Below are 15,169 nucleotides of genomic sequence, written 5' to 3' on the forward strand. Positions count from 1 at the left end.
ACAGGAGAAGGTCACTGTATAGGAATTCATGCACGGATACTTTCAATGGAACATAATGATTCTGTAAAAATTTGCAGTAGTTTGAAGAGTAGTGTGGCAAACTGAAATGTGACATAATTCTCTAGAGGTTAGTGCCTGTTTGAACCCTTAAAAACAAAGCAAGAAATGGATGTACTGTAAATATCTTCTCATGTAATTTTGGAAAATTATTTGGAAAATTATACTACTGTCTTCTAATGGCAGTCAACACCACTGTCCACCTCAGAAAGGCAGGAAATTATTAACTGGACATTTCTCCCAACAGAAGTATATTCTGTCTGTGAGACAACTGCTTGGAAAAGGAGTGCTGTGTTTTATCACATTTCCATGCTTCACCTTCCTTCCAACTTGGGGGATAATAATAGGCTTTGAAAGAGGTATCTGCAATAATTACCTTAATTTCTTTAAAATGGTAAATGCATCTAAAATGAGTTGACTCTCTTCTGTTTAGATAAGTTTTAAGATAATAGATATGGAGAGAGTGTTAAGATTTACCATGCTTTGAAATTCCTTAAAGGGGTACCTCATTCCATTCTTTTAAATGGATATGAAGTGCATCTAATGAGTGAGTTTGTCCAACGAGTAAATACTAATTTTCTGGGTTATGTGTTTTGAGTTTTCAAGAACTTCAGGCCCAGGTCTGAACCAGAAGAATAAAGTGAGTTGACTCATAAGGAGATGGGGAGTGTACATCCATGTTTCAGACTTTGGTGTGGTCTTGTTGCTGTAAACCACCATTACTGCAGTTTATCTTGTTCTGTCAGTTGTGGTAACTTTTTGAATGCAGGCAGTGTGATCATTTCCATACAAAAAGATGAATGCAACTTCAGACCACATTTGCTGTCTTCATATTGTTGGACAAATAGCAAGTACCGTGTTCTCAGCATACAAGGTGGAAACAGTATTTTCCATAGCAAGCTTAATATTTTAAAATATTATTTAATACTTTATTTTTGGAAGATTAGAATGGGGAAATCAGCAAGTGCCTGGTGTTGTAATGCAGACCCTATTGAGAGTATTTGGTTTGGTGTTTGTAACAGATCCTTTGAGTGAACTTTGTCATCTCCTATTAATAATGGGACAAGAAACACAGAAACAGGAAAGTGCACTTGTGTCAAAAGCAAGACAAAGTGTCATCTGGAACAATGCACAGATGTATAAGTAATGTGGTTTTGTCTGTGCCTGCCATGGCAGGGATTCTGTTTAATCCTTGTTTTATCTGGTCTGGATTAAATTAATAAAACAAGTAATTCATTTTTTTCCCTCTCACCATTCACATCACATTTGCAGTAGCTGATTTTTCTTCCATAGATGCTTCTGCCCATGGCTGCTGTATCCTAGGGGAAAAAAATACTTTTGTCCAAGAAAAAGATAATGGAGTTGTTCTTTAAGCATAACTGAGAAAGCGACTTGTACAAAACCATGAGCATCTTTAAAAAGTGGATCAAGACCATACTGTGGTAGTATCAGGTAGTTTAAGTGTTGACCGAGTTAAGCAAACTTTTTTCATTTGCAAAAAAGCAATAATTTTACTTCCCTACTACTGTTTAAGGGTTTGGGTGGTGCCTGTTTTCTTTAAAACATCTGTACAGTAAAGATAAGCAGTTCCACTTTTTCCAGTCTTTCACCTTTAATGTACAGGAATGCAGTAGTTTGTCTGTTGGCTTGTTTTGTCAGGAGGGCAGAGCCAATGCAGGGTATTGGCAGCTTCATTGGGAGACCTTGATAATTTCCAGCTTTAGACCTAGGTAGAACTATCATCTGCCACTTTTAGGAGAGGTTCTTGCAGCAGCTACCTCACACATTCATGTAATTTATATACTTTAAAATAGTCTGTTATAGTAACAGTATAGATTTCTTTGTATCTTCTGTGAGTGCTTTTGTGACTTTACTGCTCACATTACTGTGGCATGTAGGGTATCAGAGAACCATAAAATCATTTGGGTTGGAAAAGACCTCAAAGACCGTGGAGTCCACCTGTTAACCCAGCACTGCCAAGTCCACCACTAAACCGTGTCCCCGAGTGCCACATGTACGGGTCTTTTTGGTACCTCCAGGGATGGTGACTCCAGAGAATCCCTTAGTGAAACAGAGCAATTAATGCCATTATTGGGTTTTGGTAGATGGGGAAATAGGGCATCAAGAAGCATTAAGAAACATCATGCAGGCAGTTTGTGCTGAAATACAGACAGGAATTGAGGCCTTTTCCAGGTTATATGCCCTGTCTGTATCTCTTGTTATACCAATAGTCAGTATTTATATCCTGACTTATTTTGTGTACGTTTGGTATCAAAGCCTGTGGTGCTAAAAGGCTGCTACACATTTCTGTTACATTTAAGCTTGAAATGGTTTTCTAGAAACATATATGATCCTTTTTGTTTTCTTACTTCTCCACACGTAATAAATTTGGAGTCTGTAGTTCTCCCTGCAAAACAAATTCTTTACTTTGTAGCTATCTTTGGTGTTTTCCTGGGTTTCCTGTTTTACCATGCAGATAACCATTATATAGCAGAAATGCAAATGACCAACAAAATTAAGTTTGAGTGTGGATGGTTGTGATTTACCCTGTGTGCTTGACTTACCATTGTCCCTTTGGATAGAGTTCCTTCCAGTAGAACAAACTGCTAATAATTAATGTGGAATTCTTCAGCAAAAAAATGTTCTAATTCTGTATTGCCAAATATAGAGTTGTCTTCTTATCTGAAGATATGAAACTGGTATTTATGAGCCATCATTGATCAGATGTGGCTTAATTGTACTGGATGTTAAAGACTTGTGGACAAAAATTAAACTTTTAAAATCAGCTCTTTTAATGCTCAGAGCTTCAGTCATGGCACAAATACTTCTTTGAGTCTTGGTACAAATATGCATGTATTCCTTCTCATGTGCAGATATTCCTAAGGGTGCATCTCATTTCTGGATTAATTCTTTTCTATTTTTCCCCTCCCTAAGATATAATTGATCCAGCTATCCTGCGTCCTGGTAGGCTGGATAAAACACTCTATGTGGGTTTGCCACCACCTGAAGATCGACTTGCTATTTTAAAGACCATCACCAAAGTGAGTATTTGGAAATATACTTGATATTGAAGCTTGGTGGAGTGATGTAAGACAAATTAAATGTTACAGACAATTGCAGGATCCTGTCTCATGAAGCACTTTCAGCTGTTCCATGAGGTCATAAAAATAATCCCTTAGTTCATCTGCTGTTAAATTTGCTCTGGGACTGCAAGGGGCTGATGAATCTTGAGAAAGCAAACCTGTTAAACATGGAGGTTGCTGACTTTATAGTCACAGTTTGAACAGATTTAATTATAAGATTCCTATCTGAGTCAGTAATGGGCCTAGAAGTGTTTTGTAAGCTTTTTTTGGGGGGTTCCAGACATTCAGCAGAATGATTCACAAGCTCCATCTCTATTTGCCCAACAGTAGTTGTGACACCTAATTGGCTTTAGGATTTAAAGAAGCTTGTGATGATTGAGGGTGTAGGTTAAAGCAAATGTGAAAATGTAAAATCTGTGCTTTCATGGGTCCTCCCTGTGGTGGACAGCACAATCTGCCACTTCAGAGGCTTGGGTTATAGAATTGTGTGTGTGTGTTTCTCCAAGTATGGCACAGCAGGAACCAAGGCCTTGAAAAAAGAACATAAAATGCATTCTGAATTACTTGGATATTTCCTACTTTTTTCCAGTAGATCAACCTTGATTGTTAAGACCAGGTGTACTAGCAGGTCTTTTTTTGAGCTGCAAAGCAGACAAAGTCTTTACTATGGAGGAAAGATAGCATTATGAGAAGTCTGGCAAAGATTGTTTAGTGTGTTTGTAATAAAAGATAATCCAGACTTGTGCAACCTTAAAAGTTGTGGTGTATAGGCAATAGCTGATTCAGAAGGTGAGAACTTGTTGCAGCCTGTTCTTTCATGCCAAAATGGATGTTCAGAGGGTGACCTCTCATTACAAATTCAAGATGTTAGACTTTCCTTCATTTGTTCTGTGCATTGCTTCATGGATGAAAATAGATTAAGTATTCCCCCATTTGCTATTTGCAGTTGACCAGTTTCTTGTTTGTAAGTTTTACAGAAATACTTCAGTTAATACTTTTTACATCCCTGTTCTTAATGTTCTTCATGAGATGTTGAGAGGATTTGAGTGTAACATCTGTGAATACTGTAAGGAATCATGATTTTTATTTTACCAAATTTATTTTTAAAGGTAATTAGGGGTGTAGGGGAGTAGTGCAGCAGAGCTTGGTGCTTTGCTCCCTTCACTGGAGCAGAGGTGGCATTAAACAGAGCTGATTTCTCTCACTCTCACAGATTTCCTTTGCTCACACTCTCACAGCCACACATAAGCACCAAGATACAGGAACCGACCTGCCCAGGATCACTCCTGGGCAACACTGAGGACAAGGAACTGTACTCACTTCTTGTTTTGGCTTCCTCGTGTCTGTCAATGACCAGCTGGTTGTTAGGGAGAACTGTTTGCAGTTTTCCATCAGGAATCAAGTTCAGAATTGTGTTTACTGCTATAAACCTTGGGTGAGGTCACTGAAAAGCATCTTTGCTCCCTTCTGCTGGGAATCTTTGTGCCCACAGTCTTATCTTCCTGTTGGGATAACACCAAGAGGAGTGGCAATGGGATGTGGTAACCCTATTATTATCCCCCTGCCAAATATTTTTGTCTTCTGCTGACAAATCAACTTTGATGTGACCTTATCTGCTTATAGGCCTTCTTGAGAGCAGGAATACATTGCAGAGTGTTTTTCAGCTTGGTTTCTGTGGATCCTGCCACTGGTTACCATGTTGCTTGTAATGCTTTTCAGAATGCAAGATGCTTTCATGCTTGCTTAATTCACACTAGTCTGACTTGTGGTGAGTGAGGAGTTAAATCTTTTAAGATGTGTAGGAGTTATATGAGAGAAGAACATGGAGTAGGAAGAGGGGACAATGTGTTAAATTAATTGAAATGCTTTATTTTTTATCAGATTTCATCCATGCATTCTAGGTGAGGAAGTCTAAAAAATTTGAGAACACATTTGCTCAAGGCCAGGGAAAACAAAATGTTTGGTGCAGATGTGAGTGGCTTCTGGATGATGGCATGCGTTCCCAGAAATCTCCAAGGGATACATGCACAGCATGTGGAAGCAGAATTGTTGCTGAATCAAAACATGGATGCTTAGAAAGGCAGCATGAGGGGTAGAAAAGGGTCTTGGGGGAGGAACAGGTTGTCAGCAAGACAGACAGACAGTACAAATGTACTTCGTTGTGAAAGACTTTTATTTCAGTTAACTTGTACAAATCAGTCATTCCCAACTGTGCATATTATGCAAGAGAAGCCTGTCTTTACATGTTTCAGTTACTACTGTAATTAAACATTCCTGCAAGCTGCATCAAGCTCCTCTGCTGCACAGAGCTTGGCACCAGAGCAGGGACAGCAAAAAATGCCCAATGTATTTGTTCCACAAAGCAATAGGTAAAAATTTCTTTTTAGCAGAAGAGGCATCTCTCTGGCTTGCAATTTTCCTGTAAGAATTGCTAGAGTATCCCATATGAAATTGTATTAAGCTTCCTTGTTTCCAGGTTAAAGTCTCCCTTTTCAAAATGTTTTTAAATCAGGCTGCTCCTTTATCTTTTTGTTTTGGTGTTCTGGATTTTTTTCTTTTCTAACTGTTGAAGATTCATTCAAGATTGTTTCCTTACTCTGCCTAGTCCTTGACTGTTCCACTGTCTGTTAAGTATTCAAGTGTTTTAACTAGCGAGTTACTATACTTTTTTTTTTTTTTTTGTCTTGAAGGTATTGTAGGTATACAGTATATTAATTCCTCTGAAGGAGTCAGAAAATAATTCTGACTCCTGAATTAAAAGTGTTCTTTCCTGTCAAAACTCAGGTATTGTTTCATCAAAGAGACATCTTGAATCTCTGTACTATCATGATAATACTTTACTGTTGTCTAAGGATAACAGGAGGATCTCCAAGCTTACAGTGTTTGGAAATTTTCTTGGCTAGTTTCAAATACAATTTATGTCATTAAAACTTTTGCTGTTCAAGATGCAAAGACAATAATAAAAGAAACCACTTCTGGGATCTTTGTGGAGGAAGCAGTAATAATATGGAAAAATAGTGTCCAAAAATCTACAGTACATCTAAACTCCTATGAAATCTAAATGAAAAACTATATATCCACAGTATAAAAGATATACAATTAATTTAGTCTTAAAGGTGATCAGACTAAACTGACATGCCTATTGCTTAGCTGTTTGATTTCAACACACAGTAATACAACTAGAGGAAGTTCAGCTAAATGAAGCTGCTGAAGCAACCAACTGTTATTAAAAATAAGCCTACATATGGCGATAGTGTTGGTGTTCCAATGCCCTGGGGCAGGCTGGCCATCATTTCCTTAGAGAAAATCCGAATCAGTGGGTGGCAAGTTAAAATTTAGTGCTGCTTAACATTTTCTAATTAAATGGTTTTAAGGCTGATTATCCTTCTTGCCAGTTCGAGATTAAAAATATTAGTATTTGTGGATATTGCAGGAAACTTGTCAGACCCCTATATGATTCCTGATTAAAGAAACTGAATCACTTCAGAAATGGTAGATGAAAAAAAAATTAATGTTTTCTTACCTCCTCTTTTTCCTTAACTCCTTTAGGATGGCACCCGGCCTCCCCTAGACAGTGATGTGAGCCTGGAGGAAATTGCTCACAGTCAGCACTGTGACTGTTACACGTGAGTATCTTCCAGTTTTGACTTACATGCTTATGTGCAGTGCCTGCAGTCTTTGATGCATGGTCAGCTGTGTTTTGCTGGTATTATTAAATGGGCTTCTTAACTTTATAAACCTTTCCCTTAGGGTATTTTTCTTACTTTCCCTCGTGCTTTTTTCCAAGAAGTTGGTAGGAATAGATGGATGCTAAAGTCTTCTTCATCTGGAATAGTCTTCATGTTGCAAATACAGAACAGTGGAGGCCCTTTGGGTTTTCTTTGGTTTTATTTATAATTCTTGCACCATCTGAGAACCAAAGAGCCCTTTTAAAGTTGTGGGCCCGTACGCAATGGTGATAAAGCAAATTGGTTAAACAGCCATAACTAACTTGTTCTGTCACAGAGCTGAGAGCAATTTGTTTGACAATGTAATGAGGGCCTATTTCAGCATGTGCTTTGGGAATGGCAAGGTGTGGCTTTAGGGAAAGCTTGATGGCCATACCCGTCAGAATAATTTGCAATTATGGTCCATAAAACTTAAAAATCTTTAAGCTATTCAATAATTTAATAATACTCAATGTTTTTATGGAGTTCACTGAAGATAAAGTTTATGACAGGCTGCTTGCCACAGTATTACTTGGAAAAGATGAGTAATTTTTCTTTCTATACCTTTCACTATCTGGTTTATAGTCCAGTGGTTTTTTTGTTCAGTGTGTGGGGGTTTTGGTTTGGTTTTTTGTTGTGGAGTTTTGGGGAGGTTTTTTGTTTATTGTTTTGTTGTTTGGTTGTGGGTTTTTTGATGCTTGGGTTTATCTGTAATTTGACTTTGGGCATTTTGTGTGTGTGTGTGTGTGTGTGTGTTTGGGTTTTTGTTGTGGGTTTTGGTTGGTTTGGGGTTTTTCTTTTATCTGGTTGGGTTTAATTTTTGATTTTTATAGAAGCCCCAAATGAAGCATGGGGAGTTAATTTTGAAAATTTATTCTTGTTCAATGACCTTCACCAGCTGAAAAACGTGAAAAGTTCCAGCTGTTCCATTTCCAGGAAACTGGAAAGCAATACTTAAACTGATCTGACCATGTTTTGTGGATACTATTATTTTAAAAGCTTGTTAACTTTATTATTGATGCAGCTTTGAGCAGCTCCTTTTTGTTATAGTGAAGGATTTCATTTGAATCTTTCACAAGATTTATAAAAAAAAGAAGTTACGTTCCTGGGAAGGGGCACAGTATTGATCAACCCTTTGGCATTTTCAAAAATGCTGGCTGGGGGTTTTGCCACTTTCCTTGTTTCTCATTAATTTGATCTTAATTTGTGGCTAAAATCTGAAGGGCGTCACTCCATAATGAAGGTTGCAGACTGCGGAATCATCAGACCTCTTTCCAGGGCTCTTAAGATGAAATTTTGTGACAGCACAACCAAATTTTAATGTCATTCTTAGTGTCTTGTCTTTCTACATGCCATCAGCAAAAGAAAAATGTACCCCCAAATAACCTGCTGTTTGTATCCCTAGAGGGGCAGACCTTTCAGCCCTCGTGCGTGAGGCTTCCGTTTGTGCCTTGAGACAGGAAATGGCCCTGCAGAACAGTCAAAGCAAGAAGGGTAAGAAAGCTTTAAAAAGAAAATCTTAACTGAACAGTGACAAGATAAATGGAACATAAAGTATTTAAAGTAGTTGAAGACAAGCATAACGCTGTGAAAGCTGTACATCATTGACTGATTGACTTCTGAGCCAAACAAAAATAAAGTTACATAAGGGGGGGTAAGGGAGGGTACAGGAAAAATGGTTATGCTAGAAGTCAGCATAATTCTTATTTTTAAAGAATTGAAGGTTGCAACCTTGAAGAAAAGTTTCTGTTAAATGGTTATGTAAACTGATTATTTTCTAGACTAATTACCCTTTGCCAATTTTCCCTGTCACTACCAAAGACTAATTACGGTGATGTATTTGGAGGAGGGTTGTAAACTGCACCTTCCCTGATTTCCCACCTTTGGCACCCTGCTGTGTTGTGTAACTGAACAGGTACATCCAGCACTGAGAGAGCTGGGAAAAATCTCAGTGCCACTTTTGATCTTTGATGCTTAGCTCATCAGTGCCTCTTGCCAGGACTTTAACAGGGAGTTATAAATTGATGTAAAGTACAATCTCTGCCCTTTCATTATCTGTCTGAACTGCTGGTTTAAGTTGTATTTTCCTAGGGATTTTTAAATTATAGATTGAAACTTTTATATAAAATGTCTGTCTGTTTAAATTTTTTCCCAGTAATTTTGTTTGTTATTTTACCCTTGAGTCAAAATGCAAAGCTAAGATGGAATTGTGACGTTTCAGATTGTGTCCTTGGAAAATATCGTAGGCTTTCATTATGATTTCTAAGAGCAACACTGGTATTTTAATGGCTTTGAATGATTCTTTTTGATCTAGTACCTATCCAGTCTTGTCTGGTTTTTAGCAACAGTAGGTTTCCAGAGCACAGTGTTTGTATTCCCTGTTCTGAGGCAACAAGCACGTTCAACTAGAGGGGGAAAAAAACCCGAGCTATAAAAACCTTCCCTGTTCTAAGACTTGGTCACCCATTTTGCTTGCTGTAGCTGGATAAAACTCTTGAGTTGGGGCAGAAGTATCTGAGTTTATCCTGGTCATTTTTATAATTGCTCAGAATACAACAGGTTTTATTCAGAGCTGTTCATCCCTTGAATTCTGCCTTCATAGTTAGAATTGCAGCCTAAGCACTCACTGTGTGAATGTGTAAGCAGCCAGCAAGTCCATAGTATATATACAATTTGATTTGCATGTTTATAGGAACTGTTTGCTTGAACTGTCCTTGGGTTTTCAAGATTTCAGCCCTGATTGGTATGAAAACATGTGAGGAGTTTCCTGATTTGAGACCCTGTTCACTTTTATCGCCAAGATAGGACTGGGGATTTTCTTCCCTCAGAGTTCAGCAGGACATGCTCAGCTGCCTCCCCTCCCACGCTCTGCTTGGCTGCAGATGGCTGCTGAGTGTCCTCCTCAGTCAGTCCTTTGGAATCAGGGCTGCTCCATTCTGTTCTGGAGAAACTGTTGCAACTTCTTGTTACACCTGATAGTTTCCCTCTGAAATAAATTCAGGGGTGTGGTTTTTTTAAGGCTCAGCAGTGGTTTGCTTGAAGCTACTTTCAGAAAGTGAAATGGAAAGGTATCCTCTGTGTGATATTTCTTAGCAGAATTCAGAAATTCTCCTGCCAACCTGAACAGGCCTAGGCAAGCTGATCATGTTAGTCACTATGGTCTGAGAATTGCCAGATACAGAAGTTTGTAGGGGGAATTCCTAACAATTGGGCAGATTTCCACTTCTATGAAGTGCCCCTGGATTTCCTCATCATTGGGCCAGCATTGACTGCCCAGAAAGGTTCACTGACATTTGCAAACTTGGAGTTTCACTTCTGCCTCCCTTTTCCAAACCACTGAAGATGCTGAATAAAAGTGGTTTCAGCACCACTGCCAGAGTGGGACCCACCCTACTGCAGCAGTTGGGCAGTTTCCCGGTCATGTTCCTCAGAAACTTTGGAACCGTGTGCTCCTTGTGACTTCTTCCCATTGACATCTTAACTCGCCTGTTTAGCTTAATCTTGTATATTTATTTCAAAGAGATCTAGTTACACAGAATGTACAGGATATGAGAAATAATAGGAAAGAGTCTTACTCCTTTTTCAGCTGCAGTGACTAATACAGACCTTCTGAACTATGGCCCTTTTTGTACATTTTTATGAAAGATAGCCAGTGGTCCCAGACCTGCAGTCTGTAAGGCTGATCCTAAGCAGAGAATCTATGAGACTTTTTCTTAGAGCAGTTAAGAGCAAGTGTGGTTTAAGAAGTGAGAATAAAGTTTTGCTTCTTTGCAGTTGAATTTGAAAAGCAAGATCTGGTCCTTGTTTGATAGGAACCACCTATCCCTCACTCATCTATGTAAACAGGAAAACACCTATTTCATATTTAGAGTTTTCAGTGTATTGTCTTATTTTTAAAAGATTCCACGTGTTGATATACTCCATTATTTTAATTCAGCAATATAAATGGTTTTAAACAATAAAGTATTTGTACCTACTTATTCAGACTAAATGGTTTTGTCATCAGAAATCGAGGCAAAGTATGTTAACGGAAGTAGCCACAGTCTAGATTACTCACAGCTACATTTTCTACATGATCAAGCTTTGGGCAAGCTTTTATCACATAATAAGCATAAAGCAGTCTAACTTATTTGCAATGAGAGGTCAACTCCCTAGCAGGAGATTTTCTGCCTCCCTATAGCATTATCACAGTTTGATTAAAAATTACATCCTTAAAACAAAAGTGAAAGCAACATTAAATTCTCGTAGCTTCTTTTTATTGTTTTATGGAGTTTTAATGACTCAGTCTAAAAGTAGTCTGTCTTCTGGGAAAGTCCCAATTTTAACCTTTTCCTTACTGTAAATAGCATTTCCTGGAGGAAGTAGGTTAAATTCCTGCTATTTTAAACTTGCATCTTCAGATTTTCCAGGTTTAACTTTATTTGGTAATAGGAATGTTGACCATGAGCTCCAGAGAAGGGAGATGAGAGAGCAGTGAGGTTGTATGTTTAGTTCAGTGAACTTTAATCTTCATCTTTATTTCTAAAACAGGTAATAATAATTGTAGGCTATTTGCTCTTCTGCTTTATACCTTAGACAAGGCATATTTCATTTTTAATTTAGTATCTTCCATTTGCTATTTAGTCTTTTACTGTATCAGCAGAAGATTTTTGTTCAACTCAGACTCAAAATACATAAATTTTTAAGTTTTTTTATGTTGGCACATCCTATTTCATATGGCAGAGGTGGAAATAAAAGCAATAATCATCCTAATGAAAGAGATGAAAAGAATGCACCAAACAAGACTACAGTTTGTATTTCTGTCATATCTGACACCTGTGCATAGTGTTAGCTTGTAATGAACCTTTTATACTACTGGCATCTTGGGATTCTTAAATCCAGATTAGACAAGCTACTTCCTTGTGAGAGCAACGGAATCCATTATTTATTTGGGGTATGCTTATGTTTTAACATACTACAAAAACCTGTTCTAAAGGTTATTATTAGGAATAATTACTGTGGATAGTTGCATTAAGGTCAAAAAGGCAATTTGCATAAACTTAAACGCAGGGAGTTGTGGCAGTGAAAGCTTTCATTCTGGGTAATGCCAGAGAAGGCAATGATATGAAGCCAATTATTTAGAAATTGAGTAGAACTGGAATGATAGCAAAATATTTTCTAGGCACTTCCTAATAACAGGGAAGTTTAATATTGAATTTATGTTTAAAAAAAAAAAGTCCAGAACTGGAAGCAGCAGTATTTGAGGGATTCACTTCCAGAAACGTTAAAGGAATTCAGTTAGTTAGGTTTCATGAATGCTGCCTTGAGATACCTGCAACAGTCATTTGAGTGTCAGTTGTCTGCAATTTTAGTGATTTACTATGCTTTGTTCTTTAAGGAGAAATCAAGATTTCTCGTAAACACTTTGAAGAAGCTTTCAGGAAAGTGAAGTCTTCAGTGTCCAAACAGGTAAGATAATATTCAGGTATGTAAGGCTCATTACTCCCTTGGGAAGGACAATCTTCTGATGCTGGAGACTGGTGGGAATGTTTAAGGTTGCAGCATACTCAGATGGATTTCAAACTGACACTACCTGTTTCTGCATTAAACAAACCTGCTGTTTGTGTTAAGGTCAGAAATTAAAGCCTCCCTTTTCAGCTGCAGATGATGCACTGCACGTAGATGGCTTACCAACATACCAAGGTCATTGTTTAGTGTGGTGCCTTGGACTTCACTGAGATTCCCAAATTGATTATTAACCTGTCCCTAAGCTCTTATGTCTGCTGAGTTTTCAGTTAGAAGTCAAAGGCCTTTAGAGTGCAACACATCCTGCCACAGCCTTTCCTGCCTCGTGATGGTGACACACACAGATACTCAGCCCCTTCTGTTGATGTTCAAGAGATGTAAATTTGAGATGGGACATAAAACACACTTCATTATCTTAGTTATTTCCTGTCACTTTTTTCATTATTTGGATTTGTCGAGGAAGTTTGTTGTAAATGTTTCCTTATGCCTTGTTCCTTTTGATGACTGAAAGGAAAACTGTTCAATCATCTTAATAGCTATAATTTTGAAGTTAATATATAGGAATTGCTATTATTGCAGAGCTTGAGTCTAGGTCTCCATGTGTTGCCAAGAGTGTACTGCAGCCAGAACACATTAATGTACTCACATGTAACACTAGCCAGAGAGAAGTTAGTAAATTATTTCCTTTCATTATTATTGTATTTTAATAGTCAGTGACCTTTCATAAAATTTAAAGGTGATCTGTGCCTTCAGGAACCTTTAAAGATGATATTGGTGGTTGTTTTCCCTTTGCTAATCACTAAGCAAACAGCCACAAAAATTTAAAACATCTCCACTAAGGTAGCAAAGACTGTTAAGTATTAGAACATATTTCTCCTGATTAGCAAAAAATATTATTCTGCATCTCAAAGGCAGCTTAAATATCATATGTCTGAGACTCCTGTATTTCAGTTATATTCATCTGAAGACGTTTCAGTTAGGTATTTTGAAATGCCTTTTGCAGTGCAAGATACTCATCTTCCATTTCCAGATGCTACTTCCTATCTGCTCGACAAATTCAGTCTGACAAAAACTCTACAGACCTTACTATGAATACTGAAAAATTAAAAAAAGAGGATAAAAGAGCTGCATCTTTCTGATCTAGTGCATCTACCTCTCCTATCCAATATACATCTCTGGTTTAACTGGTTGACCCAAGATAAACAAAAACAATTCCTAAAGCTGTGGACAAACATCACTTTCTGAAGCCAGTTATTTCAGTGGAAGTGTTCTGTTCCTCAGACTCTCCTTTTGAGAGAAAAGGGTTAAGGAACAGTTAAGTCAGACGCAAAGGATGATCTTGTCAGTTCATTGTGCAGAACTGGATGGGGGAGGAAAATGTCAGTTCAGCAGCTCCTGTGGTGAAGAGGGCAGAGCCTTCTTAGTGAAGGTGCCACCTAATCTAGCATGGCAACAGGAACTGTAAGGACTCTGCCTGAGGCCTCTGGGCAGCACACACCATCGGTGACTCTCCCTGCAGAACCTCATTTATGAGCCAGGGTAGCGGGCTTAACCTTATTTAGGTTTTTGTTTGTAAATGTTTTAAAATGCAGCTAGTGACTCATCGAGCTGGTTTGTTTCACTTGCTTAAATAATACACAAAGTCACTTTTAAATGTTGTGTAATTTTTTATCACTGTCTGAGATATTTTTCTTCTTCTCTTGGCACTGTTAGGATCAAATAATGTATGAAGAACTGCACCAGTCGCTGTGCAGGTGATACATTTGGACAATTCCCAAAAGAGACTAACTCTACCTGGTGAAGAGTTCTGCAGTTCCTGTGCCTGTTTTCAAGAGCCAGGTTGGAAAGAAGCTGGACTAAATCCATCTCTCAACTTTTTATACTGCACCTGAAAAAAAGGACATCACAACCTACTGCTCTAAAGCATCCTTAATTTAACTGTCTCCAGAATAAAAGATATAATACATGCTTCCTTCTTATAACCGTTTACATTTTCCAAATGAATGCTTTAATGCTAAAAAGTTAATACTGTTCTGATCTATTTGGTGCCCTGAATCAGAAATCTCTGAGGCACAGGTTATCCCCTCCAAGTGTTTACAGTGGTGAACTTCAGCCATCAGAGAAAATTGCTGTTTTCCAGAACAAAGACACTGAAAGAAGCACTGGGAGGACAGAGCTGTGAAAGTAGGCTGGGAAAGTGCTGCACTGGACGTTATCACACCATTAATCATGCATTTTCTGAGTACAGTGACACATGATTGTGCCAGCACCGGTTCTCAGAGCTGCTAACAGCTTCCTTCCACCTCACCAAAATAAACTGCCCACAGATGGCAAGCTGGGAGGGTTACATAGGAGAGAGTAAAGTTTGGAAATGGGAGAAGTACAATGATACTATGATTCAACCTAGGAAACATTTGAGTTAAGAGGTACTTAACAAGCTAGTTCTTAATTATTTTTCTTAAAGAGATAAATTTTCAAAATTGGGAAGTATCCAAGTTAAGACAAAACACTGAAAAGTGACAGATTATGAAACTTCCAGGCCTTCAGGGAAATAGTTTTTGTAAGCAACATCTAATCTGTAAGCATCCCCCCTACTTATTTAAATGCTTGAGGAAGACCATTTAATATCCTACTTGAATTCATTTAAACAAATATCCTGAACAACCAGATCTAACCTTAGGACTGACCTTGATAGAGAATAGTACCTTACATCCTAAATTCTTCTCAGAATTGCCAGCTAACAAGAAATCTTACTGCACCTTTTTACCTGAATGTACATGTTGAAGGTTATGACATGTAACTTATCACCACAGACTT

The 15,169-nt window shown here is 38.0% G+C and overlaps 1 protein-coding gene across 2 annotated transcripts in view; it reads left to right on the forward strand.

The window, feature by feature from the left end:
- Nucleotides 1–14,334, forward strand: part of NVL (nuclear VCP like) — a 38,108-nt gene extending 23,774 nt beyond the window's left edge. For both annotated transcript variants that reach the window (XM_066178185.1, XM_066178186.1), the window contains 5 exons: nt 2,992–3,098; nt 6,690–6,766; nt 8,253–8,341; nt 12,225–12,295; nt 14,066–14,334. In XM_066178185.1, coding sequence (XP_066034282.1) covers nt 2,992–3,098; nt 6,690–6,766; nt 8,253–8,341; nt 12,225–12,295; nt 14,066–14,110 — 389 coding nt within the window. In that variant the 3' untranslated portion in view covers nt 14,111–14,334. The remainder of the gene's footprint in view (nt 1–2,991; nt 3,099–6,689; nt 6,767–8,252; nt 8,342–12,224; nt 12,296–14,065) is intronic.
- Nucleotides 14,335–15,169: the final 835 nt, after the last annotated feature.

This window comes from Chamaea fasciata, unplaced genomic scaffold (assembly GCF_029207755.1).
Source record: "Chamaea fasciata isolate MVZ Bird 193981 ecotype frontalis unplaced genomic scaffold, bChaFas1.0.hap1 SCAF_3, whole genome shotgun sequence".
Classification (NCBI taxonomy): domain Eukaryota; kingdom Metazoa; phylum Chordata; class Aves; order Passeriformes; family Sylviidae; genus Chamaea; species Chamaea fasciata.